This window comes from Cryptotermes secundus, unplaced genomic scaffold (genome assembly GCF_002891405.2).
Source record: "Cryptotermes secundus unplaced genomic scaffold, Csec_1.0 scaffold425, whole genome shotgun sequence".
NCBI classification, from domain to species: Eukaryota; Metazoa; Arthropoda; class Insecta; order Blattodea; family Kalotermitidae; genus Cryptotermes; species Cryptotermes secundus.
In genome coordinates this window covers 113,894-138,498 of record NW_019721524.1, presented here as the reverse complement: position 1 = coordinate 138,498, position 24,605 = coordinate 113,894, and the positions used below count along the sequence as shown (strand labels likewise).

The 24,605-nt window shown below is 42.3% G+C and overlaps 1 protein-coding gene across 1 annotated transcript in view; it reads right to left on the bottom strand.

The window, feature by feature from the left end:
* Positions 1-24,605, bottom strand: part of LOC111875503 (ATP-dependent translocase ABCB1) — a gene marked incomplete at its 3' end in the record, with an annotated part of 41,593 nt that overhangs the window by 10,182 nt on the left and 6,806 nt on the right. The window contains exons 2-7 of the mRNA XM_033755843.1: positions 22,086-22,140; positions 20,035-20,316; positions 12,923-13,023; positions 10,736-10,907; positions 7,040-7,164; positions 4,011-4,206 (exon numbers count right to left, since the gene is read on the bottom strand). Of these exons, the coding sequence (XP_033611734.1) occupies positions 4,011-4,206; positions 7,040-7,164; positions 10,736-10,907; positions 12,923-13,023; positions 20,035-20,316; positions 22,086-22,140 (931 nt within the window). The remainder of the gene's footprint in view (positions 1-4,010; positions 4,207-7,039; positions 7,165-10,735; positions 10,908-12,922; positions 13,024-20,034; positions 20,317-22,085; positions 22,141-24,605) is intronic.

Genomic DNA, 24,605 nt, shown 5'->3' with positions numbered 1-24,605 from the left:
AACGCACTAGACAGTTAGAACAAGCCCCTGAAAACCAGCAGCATAAAATTCTTTGGGCTGCTGTTGGAACCAGGTGGTGACTTCCCTTTCTACAGCTTCATTGTTGGGAAAATGTTCAGCTGAAAGATGATGTTTAAGAAGGCCGAAAAAATGGAAGTCGCTTGCAGCAAGGTTGGGGCTATACAGAGGATGCTTGAGGACTTCCCACTTGAAATTTCGCAGCGTCTCATTTTTCTTGTTGGCAGTATGGGGACGCATGTTGTCATGCAAGAGCAACACGCCTTTGGTGAGGAGTCCTGGTCGCTTCCGTTGAATGGCCTTACGAAGTTTCCTGAGGATGTTACAGTAGGAGTTGGCATTTATGATTTGTCCTTGAGGCTGGAATGCAGTGAGCAGTATGCATTCATGATCCCAGAAAACTGGGAGTATCACTTTCCTGGAGGATGGTGTCACCTTAAACTTTTTTTTGGCAGGGGACGCAGGATGTTTCCACTTCATTGACACACGCTCACTCTCAGGCTGTTAATGGTGAACCCAAGACTCATCACCTGTGACAATTTGGGCTAGTATATCGTGTCCTTCATCGTGGTAGCGATTTAAATGCTGTAATGCCAGACCAATCCTTTGCATTTTGTGTTGTGAGGTCAGCATGCGCAGCACCCATCATGCACAGACTTCGTGAAAACCTAACCTGTCATGCATTATGAAGTAGGCCATACCATGTGAACAACCAATAGCAGTGGCTATAGTGTCTATAGTTACCCTTCTGTCTGCTCGGATTAAGTCTTCAACCCGTTGCACATTCACCTCTGTGGCAATCTCCGTTGGCTGGTCAACATGGTGTTCATCTTTGATACGTGTCCGCCCTTCAGAGAACTTCTGCACCCAATTGTAAACAGCTTGATGTGACAGGAAATTCTCACCGTAGATGGGAAGCAATAAACAAACTCCATGGCTTTTAGTCCACAAGCAAACTATACCGACTGAGTGACCGCCACTTTTCAGTGAAGTTAGTGCCAACTTTTGCAGATAGAGGGTGTCACAACGAATTCCCACGGCCGTTAATCTCGGTTTTCTAGACTGGAGCTGCTATTTTTCCATTCAAGTAGCTCATCAATTATCCTCATGAGGCTGAGTGGACCCCGTTCCAGACCCACTACTTCTCAGAAAATCTGGTACCGCCGGGAATCGAAACCAGGGCCTCCGACCACTAGACCACAGAAGCGGCCCTAGGAAACCCAAACATTCCTCAATAACTTTTTAAGTTATGTATGATTCCCTATGATAACTGACATGTACTTACCTTGTATGTTGGAAAACATGGTCTGCCTAGAGCATATGCTGAAAATGGGCCCCTCCAGTATCCAAGCACTTTTGTACGTGAGTCTGCAAACTGGCAAGACATCTGGTAATGGCAGCAACCTCCTTCCATATCACATCTCTGAAGGTGTCAATTGTTCATGATTTACTGCTGTATACACACAACTTCAGCAAACCCCACAAGAAGAAATCAGGTTGTGTCAGGTCTGGTGATCTTAGGGGTCACAGATTTTTTTAAATTAGTTGGTCACCGAAATACCTTTCAATTTCCCTGATGTTTGAATTAGATGTATCACACATTGCACCATCTTGTTGAAAGTAACCTTCCATTAATTTGTCATCTGTGAAGTGATTCACAAATTCACTGAATATGCTCAAGTACATCTCTGTGGTAACAATCCGAGTGAAGGATATGGGACACGGCCCACAACACCCTGATTTTCTCCGAATGTAAAGGCTCCGTATGAATTTCATGTGGGTTTTCTTCTTCCCATACACACGTGTTTTGCAAGTTTATGTAGCCACTCAGATGAAACCAGGCTTTATAAGTAAACCATGTAATTTGCAAAATCCCCGGAAGTTCCCCAACTAAATGTTGAAACCAAAATCCATTAGAAGCAACTCTTGGACTATGGACAAAAGACATGTGTGCAGTTTCGCTTTCTTGGCAGTTCTTTAACATGTGGAATAAGAAATGCCAGTTTCTTGCGAAAGTCTTCTTAAGGATTTTCTTTGCGATGCCTGTAATCAATCCTTCACATCCTGCACTGTGCGATCACACATCTTCAGGCCTCGTCCATGACGAGTCAGAACACTTTCCGTGGTCACTAATTTTTTCATCCTTTTGTGCACACAGGATTTTTTTTGGTACAATTCCTTCACCATACTTATTCCAAAATGCCCTTTGACATTGTTTAAATGCACACATTCACCGGTATTCATGAAGAGTAAACACACACTGTGTCTAAGGCATGTACTGTCTTCGCTTGCTTGGAAACCGGGATTGTGGGTTTGAATCCCACTCAGGGCATTGATGTTTAGTTCGTGTGTGTGCGTTTTTCTGTGTTTGTGTACAGGTAGAGGCCTTGCGACGAGCTGATCACCCGCCCTAGGAGTCCTACCAAATGTGTAAGATCTAGAAAAACCAAAGTGAATGGAGAAGTTCATGGAGGTAGGTCTAGGCCCACTGGGGCTGTAGTGCCAAGGAAAAAAAAAAACCCACGCTGTTCAGCTGAGTACATGTTTACAGCACATACAATAACTCTACACTGAGTCAAATGTCTATTTGGCGGTCAAGTATCGATGTCATGAGTACAGTCCACTTTGTTGAGGGGTGTGATGGTTCTGCTTCAATAGACGTAAGCTCCGTCCATGCAAATTTTCATAGGGAACCATATAAAAATTAAAAAGTTATTCAGGAATGTTTGGGTTTCCTAGCAAGAGAATCACACTGTACTATGCATCATTTCAAACACCCAGTGCAACACCTATTAAATTATTTCACATACATAAGTGCATGATTTTTAATTGCAAATGTTCAGTGTGGGTGCTCATAATGTCTCTTTAATTAAATGCTTTTTTAAAATCTTAATAGATGTATTTATACTGTAAATAAACATGTTTAGACATGAAGAAAGTCGTCTTCTGGGATCTGGCGCCGTGTATTCTTTGTTTTAGCCGACGTATCGCCTCCATCTTCAGAGAAGGTGAATTGCGTTGCAAATACAGAAAGCAGTAGCTGTAATGATTATGAAGTGAAAAGCGCTGCTTTATATAGGAAGTAGGCAGGGGGGGGTGGTTAGGGAGAGGGGACCAATGGGAACAGTGAAGAGCGAATAAGGCCTCATATGGTCTGGGTGGCGAAGGGGGAGGGGGGAAACGGCCAGTGAATCCAGGCAACTTGGAGGTCAATGGCATGGAAGTGCGGTTAGACAAGAAGAACTGGTTGGCTGGGGACAGACTACTGACGTCAATGACATGATTAACAGGGGGTGGGATACTGACGTCAATGACATGAAGAAGAACTGGGGTGACTTGGTGGAGTTCTCTTGAGGGAAGAGATGAGAGGCTTCCATGACTTCCTGAGACAAAACCCTTTTAGTTCATGTAGCATAGAGAAGCTGGTGCGTCTGTAGATCCTTTTGGCAGCGTCAGAGGTTATGTGGTGTTGGAACTGAAGGAAATGAGGTACGATGCCATGGTCTCTGCATCTAAGGAGGAAGGGAAGGGTGCACAGTAGCTTGGACTTCTTGGTACGCAGCGTCTCAAGTCTACGAATGTATCGATGAGTAGCCTCCCCATAGAGGAACACTATGTAAGTTTTGAGGTTTTCACGGCGATGACAATGAAGATAGCTACTGCTATCTGTATTCGCAACGCAATTCACCTGCTCTGAAGATGGAGGCGATACGTTCCTCCGAAACGTCGGCTAAAACAAAGAATACATGGCACCAGATCCCAGAAGACGACTTTCTTCATTGTCAACGCCATGAAAACCTTAAAACTTACATGTTTAGACATGTTTGTAATAATTAGATATGTAGGGTATTATTTGTAATGTAAAATGTGAGACAGCAAATGCATTGTTTACCAGTCTGTGAGTAAAAAAAGTTGAATACCATTCACCAAAAGGATATGATGTTATGTTTCTTCTAGGATATAACTCAACTAAATAAAGAATGATTTCTTACTGTGACCATAGTTTGTGGTGTGTACACAATTTCATCTTCAAGTTTATATTTGTCTTCCAACACCAGACCAACACCATACCAAAATGCTAGTGCATAGCTTGCATAGATCAAGAACCAAAGGATTCCAAATCCAAGTCCTGAGAGAAATCCCCTTTTTACATTGATGTTTTTGGCATAAATAAGGTTGGCTTTATACCTGCAAAAAGAATGTAATATGAATAGCGCACTTTTTAGAACTCACAGTGCAATCATTTATGTGAAGGTACAGAATACACAGTCACCTTATGCAGCCCACCACAGCTGCACAGTATTTCATAAGTACAATTGAATCTACAACGAGTAGAATTAAGACAAATAAGGGATTTGCATGTAAAATCCTGGAAATTTGTCAGACAGTGCTCTTGCAGACATCATATATACCACATACTGGAGACAGCTTAGGCAGGTCCTGGAGTTGTTGCTTTGTTTGGTGAAACTCATGCAATCATATGTAAACATGTCAGCTCAGCTTCTGAAATCCACCATTGTCAATCAATATAACATCATTCACTTTCTGTGGTTCAGGTGGGGTAAAACACCCTGAGATTCCCAGAATAATGTCAGCAAAATATGGAGAAAACTGAATTACGCAAGCAAGATTCCAATGGGTGGAAGGGTTCTAAAATGGTAGAACAAGCATCATTAATGGAGATTGCTGGGGCCCATCTGACCACTTCATGAACGGCAGACAATGTTGAACAAGTTAATTTTCTAATTTATGGGAACAGATTGGTTACTGTCACTGATATAGCCTAGGAGTTGGACACCTGCTGTGGATCTGCATATTCAACCACATATGGAAATCTTCAGTATCACAAAACCTGTGCAAGGGGCACGCCACAGCATCTTAAGATGAGCAGAGACATGTGTGGAAACACAGGCATATGTGTGATTTCTGCAGTGACATTATGAAGGGGAGGTTTTTGTGCAGTGGATTATCACAGTTGATGTCAATAGAAGTCATTTTGCATCAAGGCAATGTTTGAACAAGTATGGCAGCAGCAATCATTGAAATGATCTGAAAACGGAAATTTGTGCTGTTTCTCATCCAGCACAGAATCCAGATCTCATCCCATCTGATTTCCATATTTTTGGACTATTTAAATATTTGATACATGGGCAGTAATCTAAAAATGATGAAGAGGTCAAGGATGCAGTGCATAGATGGCTTCACACACAACCAGAAACACTTTTCATAGATGGCATCAGGAAGCTCATGAACTGAAGTAACAAATGTATGGAGAAGCTAGAAGATTACATTGAAGAATCAAGGTACTTTTGTTCTTATTTATATTTTGTACAATAAAGAATAAATAAATAAACTGCTCTGTTTTTGAATGCACTTTGTAGTCTCTCAAGCCTTAATGTCAAAAGGACTTGTACACACATTTGGTTTTCACATACTGATGTCTGGAAACATCTGGTATTGAGGAAATACGACGACAGAATCCAAAACTTAATACATATCAGAGAAGTATGAGGGGCAGTCAAAAAGTTCCCAGAATGGTGGTAGCACACTGTAATGGTAGGACATATGGCAACACTTACCTAATTACCTTCAAAGTGGGACCCCCGCACACACACACACTGGCTCTATCGATCCTGTCATTGTAGGAAGCACCGGTGGAAGGCTTCTTTTAGAGTTCAGTCTTCACATTTGATTTTATGTCCTCCACAGTTGCAAGACATGTCCACTCAAGGCCCATTTTCAGAGCAGTCACTTGGAGCGAGATCTGGAGAGTATGGTGGATGGGTGATAACAGGAATGTTTTTCTTGGCGAGGAACTGGTGCACAACAAGTGCTGTGTGGCTTCGTGCATTATCATGATGCAGAAACCACTGTCCCTGCCACTTGTTACGCCACTTCCTCCAAACTGCATTGTGCAACCTCTGCAAAACCTGCATGTAGAAATGACCAGTAACACTTTGTCCAGGTGGTACAAACTCATGGTGCACCAAACCGTCAATGTCAAAGAATGCAATGAGCATTACTTTTTCCTTGGATCGGATGAGGCATGATTACTTTGGTCAGGGAGACGACGCTGTGTGCCACTCTGATGAGAGCATATTCATCTATGGGTCATAGGCGAAAACCAATGACTCATCACCAGTGATGATCTTTTTGAGAAACATCGGGTCCTGCGTACTTTTTCAAACAGATCTCCAGTGACCATCATGCGACATTCCATCTGAACTGTGGTCAGCTGCCCTGGAATGGACTTTGCATTGAGATATCTCACCTTCAAATCATCAGGTAGAATTGCATGAATGGATCCACGAGAGATCAAACGGTGTGATGGTTGTTCTTTGATCAGATCAAATCAGTTGTTGCACTTTTTCAGTATCTTCAGTTCTAGATGTTGAAGGCCTCCTGCTATGCTGGTCATCCTCCTTTATCTCCTGGCCATTCTTAAACTGGGAAAACCAATCGTAAACTGCGAATTTCTTTAGTACAGTATCACCATAAACTTGCTGCAGGGCTGATAGCGTTTATGAAGCAGAATTTGATTTGTTTCATTCTGGTCCATCACATTGACAGTTACAAAGAGAAAAACAACTTCATTCAGCATGACTATTTAAGTTTTACCACTCGAAAACTCAGCACCCTTACATGTTTTGATCCTTACGGATCATCTTCAGAGGGAACATCAATACTTATTCGGAAACCACTGGACACATTGGATGGAGTTGTTTTTGTTTTTGTGTTTCTGAAGCAGATTTGCCCAATTTGAACATGAACTTCATGTCTGCAAGCTTTTCAAACTGCGACATTGTGTTGAATAACTAACATTCACATTTAACTCAAATAGAAGAGTAAACATACTGCATGACGTAACTTGTTTAGACCTGTTGCACCTGTGAGCAGACATGCTGAGCTCCCCACCACAATAATGCATGCACTATCTTATCTCTCTTTCTCCGTCTGTAGGGGAATTCGGGGAACATTTTGATTGACCATTATATATTAATTGCAGTATCATTAATCATACCTCTTCACCTCAGAATCCTGACCACCAAATGCTATAACGGTCCTGATAGAACTCAGAACCTCTTCAGCAATGGAACCAGCTAGACCATAGGCTTGCATCTCCTTCTTGGCCAGTCTTGATGAGATCTGGGATAAGTGAGAGATCATAAAATATAATTTAGTACTTGAAAATGGCAGTAATACAGACCAAGAAGTTCTAGGAAGAAATTATGACAACTGCTAACAATCAAAATGTTTCGAAACTTATGGTGAGGGTAGTAAATGCACTAAATTAAAATTGTATACAATTTAGCGATCTATTTCTGTGCATAATTTCCACTACATTCAGACTGTTAGATGTAACCTCAATATTTCACACCATCATTAAATTAACATAAAAAGGAATATTTCATGCAGAACCTTGTTGTATGCTCAAGAAAGTAGGTTAAAATGATGTTCACAGATAAATTCAGCTCTGTCTGGCTAGTACTGAGCTGCTAGACTAATAAAACTGAGGAATATATAAAAGAAATGCTGTCTTCCCCTTTCATTAAAAGATAAAATGTTTTGCTTTGAATCAACTGTATGCAGCGTGTACCTTATAGACCACAGCTTTCTTAGCTTTATATGCTCCATGGTAGGGAAGCATGTAGATTCACTACTTGACTGTAAGCCCAGAACTGTTCTTTTGCACCATTGAAAAAATAGAGAGAATAGGTTGTTAGAACTGTCACATCATGTGGTTGCATTTCCACATATGACTTCTGGACCACAGTTTGCCACCAATTAAATGAACAGCAATGTAACTAACCAATTCAAGTCAGACTATCTTATCTGTTTGCATGATCTCCAAAAAATACAGGTTAAACTACATAAACTTTTAAGTTTACCTGCTATGTTATGAGGTCTGATAAATAGTAAGATTAAATTTTTAAAATTTCCCTGAGTTGTGTAGGTTAGATTTTCTATATATAAAATAAGTATAAGAAAGTGTGCCAGTAGTATTTGTTTTTGCTCCAGCCTTTGTGATATGACTTAAATATGGTCAAGTTACTATTCATGAAGTTTGTCTTATTTTCGTTTCTGAAGCTGTGGGATAAAGGGAGTGCATGTGGATGTGCTGTAAATGGAATCTCATTATATTATTATTATTATTATTATTATTACTAGCTGTACCCGGCCACATGTTGCTGTGGCAGATCGAGTGAATTAAAAAATTTTGTTGCATAATTAACAGCTTCATCTGCTTCCACAACAGTGTGGACAGACTTGTATGTGACTGCCTCGCAGTGAATGTTAGGCTGAATGATATTGTTAAGTTCGTAGACGTCTTTGTTCTTGGCCGCAAGAATAGCTTGTTCACTCGGTCAATCGCGATTCTTATAATTGGATTGAATATTCGGAAATACTTTTTCAACCAATTCTTCTTTTGACATCATTAAATTGCAGAAGTTATGAGGCAATGAAATTCGTCCTGAGGTCAGATCAACCGGCACCTTTCCGGTCCCAATTTCCAGCAATTGATGCGAGAATATCTTAGCTGATCGATCGTTTTGCAGCTATTCATGCATATTTGTAGTTAATGTTAACATCTTTATGTGTCGCCACAATGTAGAGTATTTCAGGCAAGCATTTATTTCATCCACTGGTGTCGATCGAGGAATTACAGGTAATGTTTGCCTGAAATCTCCTGCAAGCAATATCAATGTGTTCCCAAATGGTCTGATGTTTCCATGCAAATCTTGCAATGATTGATGAAGAGCCTCGAGCGATTTTTTGTGCACCATTGTGCATTCATCCCAAACAATAAGTTTGCATTTCTGCAATACCCTTTCCATGCCTGATGCTCTGGAAATGTTGCACGTGGGAGTTTCAATGAATTGCATGTTCAATGGCAATTTCAAAGCGGAATGAGCAGTTCTTCCACCTGGTAGCAATGTTGCAGCTATTCCGGACGATGCAAGAGCTAAGGCTATGTCATTTTGGGATCGAATTGCTGCCAGAATCAATCTAATTAGGAACGTTTTACCAGTTCCTCCTGGCACATCTAAGAAGAATAATTCTGCAACCCCGTTATTGACAGTTTGCATTATTTGATCGTAAATGCCTTTTTGCTCAAGCGTTAGCTTAGGAATATTTGATTGCACATATGACAAAAGATCACCCGTGTTGTAATTTTGTTCACGACGCAATTCTACACTGAATGAAGCAGCAGCAGATCGATTCAGAGATGGCATTCCCAATTGATTGAGAACTTTGTTCGCGATTTCTAAGCACAAATCTTCAATCATTATCAATGCTTCATTGCAGATTTCTGCTGTGAAATCCATGTTCATATTGGAATTTTCCTTGCGTATTCTACGGAAAATACCTTCAGCCATGTGCGATTTATATTTCTCCCATAACTCTGTTGGAGATGAAGGAGAGCAGGCGGTCAATATGATTGCAAACAATGCACTGATGTGGATGTGACGTGCTGCATGCGTCAGTAATGCATGTAGCGTGTTTGGGTATGTCACGCTACAAATAACTTTACGGTGTATTAATTAGAGCGAATCTTTATTGTAATTCACCTGCACACTTTACAATTATTGCCACTTGCAGTATTAGAGTTGCTGGTTACACAATCTCTCGGCCAATACTTCTGTATCTCTTGGCATCTAGGTTCCAACCTTCTTCAGCGGCAGCTATTCCAAGACTGACTGGGCGATGAGCCTTTGTCATAACCATGGAAACACTGCTTTGTTGATTCTGCGATTCCTACACAACGACCCATTGTTATTGCATTGTCTCTGTGGGAACGCTCCGTGTATTCGTCGTAACCATGGAGATTCGATACAGTATCGCTATTGTTACTTCCTATGCAATGGTCTGTTCTAGCGTTTCCATAGGGGCGACTCTTCTGAATTCCAAATTCCAATTCTGTTTTTCAAAAGAAGCATGTTTTTGCCTGTCACAGGTGTGACATCTATATAACAGGTATATAAAAACATGCGTGCATTCGAATGCAACATTGTGTCAAAATTTTGAAGCAATTGGTGAAGAACTTTCGGAGATTTAGGATCCTGAACGAACGAACATTTACATTTTTATTTATATATTTATATTTTGTAGAGGGGGTGGGTTTCCCCGTGCACTGCGACTAATAGTCTATTGTACGTCCCCCTTTGATATTCTACCAGTCGCCATGCCCTGCCAGTACTGGTGCTCGCTATCAGCTCCGTCCTGCCAGCGAGGTCGGCCACCTCTCTGGAAGTGGTATCTGATACTTCCTCATCTACCGTAGGAATTGGAAACTACTTCAGAGGGAAACTTTTGCCTAATTTTGCTCAGAGGTCTCCTAGAGACGAGGATCTTTTACGTGTCGTAAATCTACGACACGGGACCCACGGCTTAAAGTCCCTCCCAGAGGACATGTTCCCTGAATTTTTCTGCTCTTAAAAATTCCATGACCTCTGCCGGGTTTGAACCTGCGTACTTTATTTGACATATTCACAGTACATTCCATATCTGAGACTGTTTCTTGCATAATGACCTCAGGATGCACCATGCCTTGGTAAAAATGGGCCACTTAATCTGACTGAATTTATGTTTATTTAAACTGTGAAAATTTAAGAAGACATCCACATGTGGAATACAGGAGGGGAGAAAAAACTCCTACAAACATTTTGCAAGGACTTGGCTTGAATGCTAATTCCTGAATGGAGTGAATACTTACCACACCCACTATTCCAACAGACACCAATGAGACAGGAAGTGAAGCTAAGCAAACCAGAGACAGAAGCCAGCCCTTTGTGAAAGCCATTATCAATGAGCCAAGAAATGTTGCCATAAAATGCATGAACTGAACCACTTTCTCTCCAATCCCATCCTCGAGCTTTGTTAAATCTCTGGTACATGCAAATAATAAAGTGTATGAGAAATACATTACAATTCTTCATACATTACTTCTCCATTAATTAGCAGGTTAAAGAACTAGGCTGTAGAGTGCAAATAAAAGGTAAAGGGTGGGCCATAGTGACCCTTACACCATGACCATATTTGATTTATTGTGTGTCCCCTTCCTCAGCTAACCCCCTAGCAGTCTTGTGTTTCAGTTGAAGAGTATTACTCAATTAAGGAACTAACCTGAAAAACTGTGTGGTAGCACAATCTACAATGGGGTATCCAAAAGAAACCGAACTAATTTTTTTGTGGGCAGAGCTTTTGTAGTACCGCGTTTTGCCGCTATGAGTGCATAGAGCTAATATTCCTGAGTCGATAAGCCGACTACCATTGCTTCAGAAGGTAAGGACTAGTTTCGGCAGAGTTTATAGTGACAACTGTTTTGTGTGATCGTTGTTTTTGCAATGGCTGATTTTTGTGAACAGCGTGCGGCGGTGAAATTCTGCTCTTTGCTCACAAAAAGTGGAACAGAAACTCTTGAAATGTTAAAAACGGCATACAAGGACGATTCTATGGGGAAAACTAAAGTGTTTGAGTGGTTTTCCCGTTTCAAAAATTGTGAAATGTCAATTGATGACAAACCTCGTTCTGGTCGTCCTTCCACGGCCCGAACACATGAAAATGTTGAAAAAATTCGTGAAATCATCAAGGAAGATCGACGACGGACCATTGAAGAAATTGTGGAGCTGTCGGGAGTGACTTGGAGCTCAGTTCAGCGAATTTTGACAGAAGATTTGGGAATGAAAAGGGTGGCTGCGAAATTCGTGCCACGACTGCTGACTGCTGAACAAAAACAAGGTCGCGTGGAAGCATGCTGTGCTTTGAAAGAAGAGTCCCGAAATGATCAAAACTTTTTTTTGTTTCCTCGAATGAAAAGAGACATGAAAGGAAAGCGTTTTGCTGATGTTGCTGAGGTGAAGGAAAAAACGACGGAGGCGCTGTCAAGCATCTCAAAAGATGAATTTAGACAATGTTTTGAAAAATGGAATAAAAGACTACACAAGTGTATTAGTGTAAGTGGAGAGTACTCTGAAGGGGATTGAAGGTTTGTGCTTAAAATTTGAATAAATAAGTTTAAAAAAAAAATAAGTTCGGTTTCTTTTGGGTACCCCCTCGTATTAAGTAATGATTCTGTGCAAAATTTCAGTCAACTGCCAAATGTCCAAAAAGAAATTAAGAATGTAAGATAAAGGCAAGAAGTGTACGACTTTAAAATAATACTGACAACAAAATATGAGTAAGGATGATGCATTCAAGACATATTAGAAAAATTTTAATCATTATTATGAGTGTGCCCAACAAGGCTGTTTAGAACCTGCTAAATTAGCAGATACAATTATGAACATCTTTTAAAATTCCACCTGGAAAGAGGTGCCTTATTCAACCACTAGACAAAGAACTCTTTCATTGACAGAAAGCACTTTACTAAGAATCTCTCATAACATCAATTACAACCAAACCATCATATGTGAAGTATTTCAATGAGCAAACATTTTGAAATTGCAGTCACTCCTTTATTTTCATTTTTCATCACCTCAGTTTACAGACTGAGGTAGGCAACAAAATATGTCACCAGGGAAACATAGCTTTTGAAACACCAACACAATGTTTGTAAACCACAAGTCAAATTACGTGTATGTCACTTATTTGATATTCACTGTTCAAATGAAACATGTGGTTTAAGGATGCTGTTTATACTTCATACTTTTGGAATACCTGTATTGGATAATTTTTGTTTAAAACATCTTTTTCTGCAATAAATATTTACATATTTTTATCTGATTTTAACCAAAATTGGAACATATTAATAAATAATAACTTCAAAATATAAAATTTCACAAAAATTCATCCAGTAGTACTTTCATGCATATAAACAGAAGATATGGACAGCTAAGATGAGTTTAATAAATGCTTGCAGGGCTGTGAATGCATATGTAATTCATAATATAATTAAGCTTACTCTGACATTCTGCTGGCAAAATCTCCAGTCTGCTGTACATCATACCAGCCAATATCCTGCGACAATGCGGATTTGAGATACAAACTTCTTATTCGGAGAACCTGAGAGGAAAGAAAAATATCACACATATCGCAACTTTGTAGACATATAAGAACAGAAAAGATGTACAGACCAGTCTGCTGCATGTACTTGCACACTGTAGCAAACCATTAATAACTTAATCAGTTATAAAGATCTGACTGGTGGCATGTATTTATTTTCAGAATACAAGACAATGGACAAAGTCCAGAAGCCCAGAAATTATTAGCAAAAGTAATTATCACCAGTAACCAAGAGAGAGAGAGAGTAAATGGGTAACTCATTACTAGGGCCCGGATCTTTATGCGCTAAAAGCACTTAAAATATGCGCTAAAAAGCGGGAAAATATGCACCAAAAATAAAACAATATGCACTTAATAAACAGGTCACTTTATTCAGACTCACGTATTTACATGTATCGTTCACTGCAGAAAGTAGCATCACAATAGGCAACAAGAAGACTTTCAATGTTTTCTGGAGACAAACTACATCTATTGTGCATCAAAATGAGTGTATAGGCTGAGAATCATCTTTCTATATCAACTGACGTGATTGGACAGTATTTATACACTGGCGCTGAAGGTTCGGAACATTTATCTGGCAAAGATACACTAATTCCACTCAAGTACTGACTAATTGACTGAATCTTTTTTAGTCCTGGGATCGATTTCAACACCTTTCCTAACTTGAATTTAATCTTCTCTCCAATTTCGCCTGGGGCGGAATTCAGCGAATAAGTTGCTTTCTGAACGAGTTGAAGTGAGTCGTGAAGGAGTGCACCACAAGATTCTAAGCTCTCAATGGCTTTTGAAACTGTAGAAAAATGTGCATTGATAAAATTCACATCTTGATAAACAGTATAACTTACAAACACCGCTTTTGCTTCATGGACAGATGCATACTCATCTTAAACTTTTGTAACCACTTCTTTTACTTGATTGAAATTCTCCTGACAAAATGAAACTGCGGGTACCCATGTCCCCCACCTAGTTAGGACAGGTTCCAGTGGCAGAGGAACCTGAGGTAGGCAATCTTTGTAGAACTGGGCACGAGCTGGTGCTTTCAGAAACAGTGTTTTCCCATTTGCAATTATATCGTTAACAGCTGGGAACTGTGCGCGTATTTATTTCTGCAATACAGTTTAATCCGTGCACTAAACAGGTTAAGTGTATAAGATCTGGATAAAATACTTGTAAGGCCTTTGCTTCTTTCAACATATAGCAAGCTGCATCTGTGAGTAATACAAGCACCCTACAACAATTATTCTCAATTTCGGATGGCCACAGTAGTCACAGAGAACCATTTACAAATCTTGCTATTGCGCTATGGTTGGTTTTCTCTAGTACTTTGCGAGCAAGAAGATGAGGGTTCCCGGGTTCGTCTGGACGTAGCTTATCAAATACGAAATTTGCTATGTATCAGCCACATAAATCGGTTGTCTCATCCACCGATATCCAGACACAGTTCCCTCAGATGTCAGAATGGATTGACTCCACAGTAGATTCATACAGCAAAGGTAGATAATTTCTTCTAATAGTTGATTCATCTGGGATTTTTTGAATTACACAATACTTCTCCAGAAATGATCGCAGAACTGGCTTAATTTATTCCATGGAATGTTGCTGCATACTGAAGCCTTACAAAGATTGGCTGAAAATGTATTAACAGAGGATTTGGGTCTGACCTGTGTAAGAAGTAGATGTTGTGGTGTGGTGTTCTTCTTCCTTTTCTTTGCCATAATATGTGCAGTCGTTCTTGAGTGTTGTTCAAGTTGAAATTTCTTTTCACATTTTACTTCCTCTGCGACAACTTGACAGAACACAATGACACCGTCTGTTGAATAGTCACTATTACCCGACACCCACCGAATTTTTAAATATCCATTGCTGCACTTTTCTTTAGGCATTTTCAGTACACGAACACTTTATTGACGCAGACTATTAAAGTAAAGAGTAACATATTAACTGAAGAGACTTATCTCGAGACCAACCCTCTGATTCTACTGTCCGCTGTGGTGGTCAAAGAAATGCAGGAAAATCCCACCCCTCCCTTTCGAAATTGCCAAGCTATCTGCTTGTATTGTAAGTGGTAAAAGTGCCGTTACTCAGAGAGTTGAGAATAGCAACTGGCAAGGGATGTCCACAACCCAGGCAAAACCGATTCTGTTAGAGAACATTGAAATTATCCTTAACTCCAAACATATATGCAGAAATATGCTCTTATGTTTAGAATATGCAATAACAACCAAAAACCCTCAAAATTTGCATTTGCATATGCATTTAAAGAAAATCTGGGCCCTACTCATTACATTACCAACTTTCTACACTGAAACGAAACTGTGGGATTTGTCGATACTCCAATAGACAAGTAACTTCGGAAAGTTTGAGGGCCCTCAAAAGGGACTTTGTTCCTTGATAGTAGGCCTGTCTGGCCAGTGATGTAGTGATATTCACTTAGGAATGAGTGTTGTCTGAAAAATGGGCGGAACAGCACGTTATGTGGGGATGTTCCCACATCACTCGCCCACTTGCGAAAATTGACGCTCATATGTTCAGGCGAGCGGGGAAATGGATGTGGCAACCGGAGAGTGTAGTTCTTGTAGGGAACTGTGTAGGCATGGCAGGTGGTCCTACGGTCGGGGTCGCTGCAGCTGGTGGGTTGATGGTGTTCCCGCGGTCGGTCTCTTGTTGGATGTAGGCCGGCTTGACCCTGTCGGCTCATACAGTGACGTGCCTCCACGCACGAGGAGTTGCAGCGTCTTCTCTCTCTGTGACAGGACCTGGTAGGGGCCGGTGTAGGGGGCTCCAGTGCCCGGCGAGTTGAGTCCTGCCGAAGGAAGATGTGGGTGCACTTCTCGAGGTCACTGTGCACAAAAGTAGTTGGGGAGGCGTGGCGTGCTGCTGGGACTGGTCGGAGGTGGGCCACGTGCTGGCGGAGTTCTGTGATGAGGTGCGCTGGATCTGCGGGGTCGGTAGCTGGAGTTAGTAGCTCCCGGGGAACTCTTAAGGGCTCGCCGTACACGAGCTCAGCTACCGATGCTTGCAGGTCCTCCTTGAATGCAGTGCGGATTCTGAGAACCAGGGGAAGCGCCTCAGTCCACTGTTGGTCTGCGTGGCACATGATGGATGCCTTCAGCGTCTGGTGGAAGAGTTCCACGAGTCCATTAGCTGCTGGGTGGTTGCTGCGGGCAACTGAAGCATGATATCCAGCCGGTCAGTAGGGCGCATGACACTGTGTCGGCTGTCATGTCCGGAGTGGGGACTTCTGGCCAGCAGGTGAAATGGTCGACTGTAATGAGGCAGTATGTGTAGCCCGCTGATGTTGGAAGGGGTCCCACAAGGCCAATATGGACGTGCATAAAACAGGCTGCCGGCGGTGTAAAGTCACCCAGTGGAGTGACTGTGTGGCGGGAGACTTTGGAGCGTTGGCAGAACTGGCAAGCACGTGCCCGGGTGCGGCAATCCTTCTGCACACCTGGCCACATGAATTGCTGTGCGACCAGCTTTGCTGTTGCTCTAGTGCCTGGGTGTGACAGATCGTGGACGGACTGGAACACTTTCAGACGTAGAGGCGCCAGAACGTACGGCCGAGATCTCCTGGTAGATGTGTCGCAGCAGATGAAGACTGCAGTACTGCTGATTTGTAGTTTCTCAAGCCGCAGTGCTGTGGCTGACCCCAGGAGTGCTCGGAGTTCATCGTCGCTGTCCTGTGATGCGGCGAGTACGTCGTAAGGTGGTGACACAGTGACGGACTTGACGCGAGAGAGGGCGTCGGCGACAACGTTGTCCTGTCCAGAGATGTGTCGGATGTCGGTTGTGAACTGGGAGACGAAGTTTAGATGGTTGAACCGCCGGGGTGAGCATTTATCTCGCTTCTGCTGGAAGGAGTAAGTGATTGGCTTGTGGTCTGTGAAGATGGTGAAGTGACGCGCTTCCAGCATATGGTGGAAATGACTTACTGCCTCGTAGATAGCCAGTAGCTCACGGTCGTAGGCGCTGCACTTCTGTTGGGCCGCGTTGAGTTTCTTTGAGAAGAAGGCGAGGGGCTGCCAGGTGTTCCTTACACGTTGTTCTGGCACGGCACCCATGGCGGACGTGGAGGCATCTGTGACCAGTGCAAGTGGCGCGGATGGATCAGGGTGGGCCAGTGGGGTGGCGCGTGACAAACTCGCCTTGCACTCTTCGAATGTCTTGTGGCGCTCCAGTGTCCAAGTAATGGGGTGGGAGCCCTTGACTTTGGGTCCGGAGAGGACGTCGTGCAGTGGTACCTGTGTGGGGCAGAAATCGCCTGTAGAAGTTCAGCATGCCTAGGAATCGTCGGAGCTGACTGTCGGTCTTCAGAGGGGGGGAGTCCTGGCGATGGGCCACTCTGTCTTCCAGAGGTTCGGAACCCTCGGTGGACACCTTGTAGCCGAGAAAGGTGATCTTGGGTGCTCTGAAGACGCATTTTGACAATCTGATAATGATCCCGTATCTCTGGAGTTGGTTGAAGAGAGCACGTAGGTGTTGTTCATGCTCTTCGAGTGACCGGGAGAACACAAGGATGTCATCTAAGTATGCAAAGCAGAAGTCAAGTCCCCGCTGAATGTCGTCCATGAAGCGCTGGAAGGTCTGGGCGGCGTTGCGCAGGCCGAAGGACATAAATGGGAATTCGAAGATGCCGAATGGAGTGGTGATGGCGGTCTTCTGTATGTCTTCAGGGTGGACAGGGATTTGGTTGTAGGCTCTCACTAGGTCAATTTTGGAAAAGACGCAACAGCCAAAAAGCTGGTGGGAGTAGTCTTGGATATGGCGGATGGAGTAGCAGTCAGGGATGGTTCGGGAGTTGACCGCTCTGCAATCGCCGCATGGACGCCAACCGTTGTCTTTCTTGGGCACGATGTGTAGTGATGAGGACCAGAAACTCTCAGAATGGCGAGCTGTACAATCCCGCAACATGGCGTCGAACTCAGCTTTTGCGATTGCGAACCGGTCCAGTGCCAGTCGCCGTGGTCGGCAGGTTACTGGTGGGCCAGGTAGTCCTGATGTGGTGGACGATGTTGTGTCGTATTTCGCGCTGGACTCCGGCTGGGCGTGTCAGGTCCAGGAACTCTGTGAGGATGTTGTCGATCAGTGTGTCTTTGCTGATGGTCTTTACACTGGGGATCAGTGTGCTGGGCGCTGAGGCCGGGGCTGACAGCATCGTGACCCCGTCCAGAATGCGGTTGTTCCGACAGTCCACCAGGAGACCGAAATGCGATAGGAAGTCCACGCCGATGATGGGATGCGTGACGTCGGCAATCACGAACCGCCACATGAATTCTCGGCTTAGGCCCAAGTTGAGGCTGAGAGGCAGCCATCCGTATGTGTGGATGGTATTGCCATTAGCCGCACACAGGTCATAGTTGGTACGTTCCATGCGTCGAGGGACGAGCCTGCGGGGGTATACACAGAGGTCCGAAACCGTGTCAACCAGGAACTGCCGTTTGCTGACTCTGTCTGTTATGAAGAGGCGGCCTGTCATCGTAGCTCAGACATGTGCCGCCGATGATGTCTGCTGCGTCAGTTTCCCTGCTGGCAGTAGGAGCAGGGTGGAGTACAGTTTTGCGCCCGAGCGCCGAAGTGGTGATGGTACCAGCAGGTACTGGATGTGGTGTGGCCACGGGAGGGGGATCTGCTGCCAGGCCGGCGGCTGTTGAAGGCGGGATGGGAATTCTTGGATCTGGGACCTCGGTCTCTCAGGTTTGGGTCAAGCTCCTGGAAGCGGTCGTGAAGGCGGTCCTGTCCTGGCCAATTGGCGGGAGAGATCAGCGATCTCCTGCCGAAGTGCGCCGTTGTCTGTGGTTTGACCAACTAGTGAGCGCCGGCTGGACTTCGACCTCGGAGATGCGGTCTGCACAGAGGGCTGCGAGCTCCAAGTTGCTCTCGTTCTGGCCGGCAAGGAAGCTCTGCACGTTGCGGGGTAGCCGGCTGGTCCAGACGCTTCGGATGACGTTCTCAGACATGTCTGGTGCGAGACTCTTGACGTACCTCAGGAACTGGGACGGCTTACGGTCGCCAATTTCCTTGACCGTGAGGAGCTGCCGGATGCGCTGCTCTGGCGATGGGGATAGCCGCCTCACAAGCTCGGTCCTCAGTAGGCTGTAGGGGTCTTTTTCGGGCGCAGAGGTGATGATATCTTCCACCTCTGTGGCGTACCGGTGGTCCAGCTGTGAGATGACGTGGCAGAACTTAATGTGCTCGCTGCTAATACCGGCCAAGGTGAATTGCGCCTCGTCCTGGGCGAACCACACGGCTGGTCGCTTGGGCCAGAACGGCGAGAGCCGCACAGCCACTCTGGATACTGCTGCTTGCGAACTGTCTGCGGCGTCCATGCTGAGTCGGGGTTACCAATGTGGGATTTGTCGATACTCCAATAGACAACCACTTCAGAAAGTTTGCGGGCCCTGAAAAGGGATGTTTATTCCTTGATATTAGGCCTGTCTGGCCGGTGATGTAGTGCTGCATGCGCCGGTGGAAACAGCTGCCACGGTGTCGTTGCTGGAGTTTCGGCAGCTGCGTTAGTTGTCTGGTCGCAGAGCATGGTTTCTGGAGACTTGCGGCAACTACGTCGGTTGGCTGGTCACAGAGAAGAGCTGATGCCTCTGATGACTGATCGCTCTAACCTGAATATGATCACTGACAAATGCGAGCTTTGGGCTCCGCCTTTTATATTATGCTTTTTGGGCGGAGAGAAACTTGCAGTTGCAATTGTGAGCGCTGATTGGCCAGTGATGATGCGAAGTTGGGCTGGACAGCGAGTGCTGTATAAATTTGAGCGCAATGTCCGGCAGTGTGATATTCACTTAGGAGTGAGTGTTGTCTGAAAAACGGGCGGAACAGCGTGTTATGTGGGGATGTTCCCACAAAACATTAAGAAAAAAGAAAATCATATCTTCCTAAAAAGAACTGGGAAGCAAAAATCGAAACTGCAGAATTTAAATTCTTGAGGAGTGTAGCAAGCTGCAACAATGAAACATAATATATTTATGTGTCATGAAGTCATTTAATTCTTACCTGTTTACTGGCTACAAAATTGTATGTCCAGACTGACAAGTATGTCAACACCAGCATTACAAATCCAAGTATGGAGTTCAGAACTGCGAAGCGCTGAACAGCATCCATGAATGCATTTTTATCAGGATTTGACCCAGTCAGAATGCCAAAACCGTATGCTACCATTTCTCCACTAAGTTCACCGAACAACCATATATTAAGTGGTGATGTTGCTCCTGTAGCAAGGGCCCCAAGAAAACCAATAAAGAGTAGAAGTCTTTCTAACCCTGTTGAGAATCGAAACTGAAAAGACGCAAATGAACAATGTTTAATAATACACCATAGTTATAGTTTCAAGAAGGGAGGGTGGGGGGGGGGGAAATGTGAACTAATTACATGCAGCTGAGTCCTTCTTGAGAAACTGATAATCACTCAGTCTGTCAAGTTTTTTCTGGGAATTCAAGGGACCTGAAGGCTCATTAACATAATGAAAGGAGTCAACCACTCAAACCTATTGCGACCCAGGTGACTCACAGCCTCACATCCTCACATCCTGTTTCTTTAACAGCCATTAAGTTCCGACTTATGTTCATGTTTCTCAACTGGTCTCTTCCCTTCAGTTTTTCTTAATAAAATTTTTCATGAATTTCTGATCTCCGTGTTCTGAATGCAATCTTACTTGGAAGCATGATGTTAGTTACTAAAATGCAAAGGTAGTAATGCAGTAAAATACGAATTCATGTTTGACATTACTGAGGCTATTCAATTTTAAATAAAACAATTATATCCTCTAAGCTTATTTTAACAATTCTTTCTGGAAGAAGAATGTAGTTCAGTTTCAGTGTTTGCGTGTAGCTGAGGCATCCTCATATGTGTGATTTATTTTTTAAGCTTATATAATGTACAAGTACATACAGATAATGTCAGATATGTACAACAATAATTTTTTGTCAGTCTGGCATGAGAATTTTTTAAAAATTTAGAGAACAGAGACAAGAATGAGAGTATTCTCCATTATGCCAATCTTTTTTCATAGAAATCACAATTTATAAGGCATAGTGTACAGTGTTAATTACAACATTTTGTTGTTCAAAATGGAATTCTATGGGATTACAGGAACAGCTTATAACTTAATAAAATCCTATCTACAAGCTAGATATCAGAGTGTGTTAGTTAATGTTAACTCAAGTAAATAGTATTCTAGGTGGGAACCTGTTACTGTTGGAGTCCCTCAGGGATCCATACTTGGCCCATTGCTCTTTCTGTTTAATGTTAATGATATGCCTAATGTAATATCCGACATCTCAAACCCTGTCATACACGGTGTGTTCAGGATCCGTTAGGACTCTTTCCCCCCCCCCCTGCACTGCCATCTGTTGGCGAGTTGTGGCATTAAGATTCTTGAAGTTTCAGCTGTTGCTGTCTATAAGTCTATAATTTCAAAGCGTAAGCTAGTCCGACGCTACTAACAAATGACAGACCCGACCTCTCGTCAGAGAGGGCGCTACACATAGACAAGACAGTAACTTTCATTCAAAAGAAATATCTGGTCATGAACCCCAGCTGGGGCTCGACACCAAGACAGACATACTGACTGACCGTCAGTTGCAACGTGACTCTGACTCTGACTCTGTCCGACGCTAGTCGGAAAGTGGCGGTTCAGCAGAGAGGTAACATCAAATTTTGTTTGAAGTTAGGCAAAACAGCCAGAGAAGCGTACGAAATAGGGTGACCAACTTTCGGTCATGAATTTAAGGCAGATTTAGTCACGACAAATTTTGCGCATTTTTAGCGGCGCGGCGTCAGTCCAGCAAACGTTCATGGAATGGATAATATTAAACAAAACAATTAATTTACATTGTATATAATATACAGGTCACAATATAGAATAAATTTTACAAATTTGCATGTTTCTTAGTCCTAACCTATATATATTTTTTCACTGATGCTGCAGAACTAAGCATTTTTTATCTTCTTGTGCAAGTGTAAAAAACTCTTTACAACTATAGTCATAATTAATTGCTACCATTAACTCTTAATTGATTAGTTCTAAGCTGCTTTGATTTTCTCACGTAAACACACAAGTATTTAGTTTTCTTCTTTGGAGGAGTTTTTGCAGTGTTGTTTCACTTTCACTGTCACTACTCATTATGAAAATGGATTCAATTTGGTAATTATTTAAAAGCACGAGGATGAACACGGCAAGAAACAAGAACAGAATATATTACAATCCGGAAACGGATATTCCGCTAACGATTAGTATATGCTAAACTTCTTATCGATTACTATAGGTAATTTTTCGATATTTATCGATGCGTACCTCTAAGTCTAAACTGTCGATAATAATGACAGTTTATATCGGAATGTATTTGGCGGGAATAATATATAATTTAAACTTTGCGATCTTGATAGTTAATGAAATATACGGGACAAATAGAAGGTCAATACGGGAGCCGGGAGGATCCAAAAAATTAGCTCTAATACGAGAGATCCCGGGAAATACGGGAGAGTTGGTCACCCTAGTACGAAATGATGAAAAGTGTGTATAGTAGTGATTGTTTGAGTCGCTCTAATATTTTTCGATGGTATGCTGTATTTCGTGACGGCAGGGAGGACACTGAAGACGCTCAACGTGCATCAAAGCCGAGAACAAGTCGCACTGAAGAAAATGTGAAAATAGTGACCCAAATCCTTGCATCAGACAGATGTGTTTCTGCAAGACTCATCGAGGAGCTTTTGGGAATACCAAAAAGTACTGTGCATCAAATTTTGACCGAGGATTTGGGCAAACGGAAGGTCTGTGCGCGGTTTGTAGCGCACGCGCTGTCAGGCAATGAAAAACATGCCAGAGTGGAACACTGCAAAGACATGTTACGGTTGGCCCATAGTGATACAAAATTTACAAAATCGATTGTTACTGGTGACGAAACATGGTGTTTTCAATATGAGCCTCTCAAAAAGCAGAAGAGTGCAGAGTGGTTGAGCCCAAGGAAGCCGAAACCAAAGAAAGTGCGCATGCAAAAGAGTCGAGTAAAGCACTGCTAACTGTTTTCTTCGATTCCAAAGGAATCATTCACAAGGAATTTCTTCCAGAAGGTCAAACAGTGAATTCTGATTATTATCTCGGAGACCTCAATCGTTTGTGGGCGCGAATTCTTCAAATTCAATCTGAATATCGACAGCAAGACTCCTGGTCGTTCCTCCATGACAATGCCCCACCTCACAAAGCAAAGATGTTGCGCGATTTTTTGGCCAGAAAAGGGATCACAGTCCTTGATCATCCTCCGTATTCGCCAGATTTGGCTCCAGCAGATTTCTGGTTGTTCCCAAAAGTTAAGTTGGCGATGAAAGGAGACCATCACGACACCATCCAGGACATCCAAAGGGAATGTACAGCAGTTTGAATGCGATTCCACAAAAGGAGTACAGTTACTGCTTCCGAAAACTTTTCAATCGATTCCAGCTATATATTGATTCAGAAGGGAACTATTTTGAATAAAAAGAGTGAAATTTTGAAAATAATTCATGTCTTGTATTTTTAATGAACACAGTCCTAACAGAACCTGGACTCACTGTATATCTACTGATGACACTAGTCTGATAATTACAAACCCTGATATCCAAATGTTTGAAAGATATAAATACCGCCATACAAAGAATTAATAGAAGGTTTCATATCAATTTATTATCATTAAATCTGTTAAAAACTTATTTCTTTCAATTTTTAACTAAATCACTAATGCAGCTGACTTAAATACTTCATATGGAAACAGACAATTAACAAATAATCAATCACTATAGTTCGTAGTATGCTTGTAACTGTGTAGATTTATTTTGTTAACTTATATTACTGAATGACGTGTCCAAATGTTACTATGTAGCAAAACGGATTAAAATAAAATACAAATACAAATAGTGTATGTACCATAACATTTTTAGGTTTAATAATTGATAGAAATTTATCATGGCATACTCATATTGAACAATTGATACTTAAACTAAATAAAGTATCCTAAATAATTAGATTTTTGAAACCGTTATTGTCTTTGGAGACCTTAAAAGTTGTTTACTTCTCATTAGTCCATTCAATTATCTCATACGGTATAATATTTTGGGGTAGCTCAACTCACTCTAAAATTATATTTAAAATCCAAAAAAAGGATAATAAGAATCATTGCAAATTCTGGCAGCAGGGATTCTTGTCGAAATTCATTTAAGGAACTGTCTATTTTACCTTTCTACTCAGTATATATTCCCTTTATTAATGTTTGTTATTAATAATAAAGATTTATCTAAAATGGACTTGGATATTCATACTTTTAATACAAGATCTAATTGTGATTTGCATTTTCCAGTGGTAAATCTGACTCTATGCCAGAAAGGAGTATGGTGCTCTGGTATTAAACTTTACAATCACTTTCCATCAACTCTTAAACAAATATCAATTCAATTCAATTTATTTCAAATTCAAAAATAAATCCAGATACAGGCTCGGAAACAACCATTGGATATAGAATGAGTCACAGATCAAAAAAAAAAAAAAAAAACATTCCATTCCCACAGGAACAAGTCAAGGCATTCATAAAACAAAA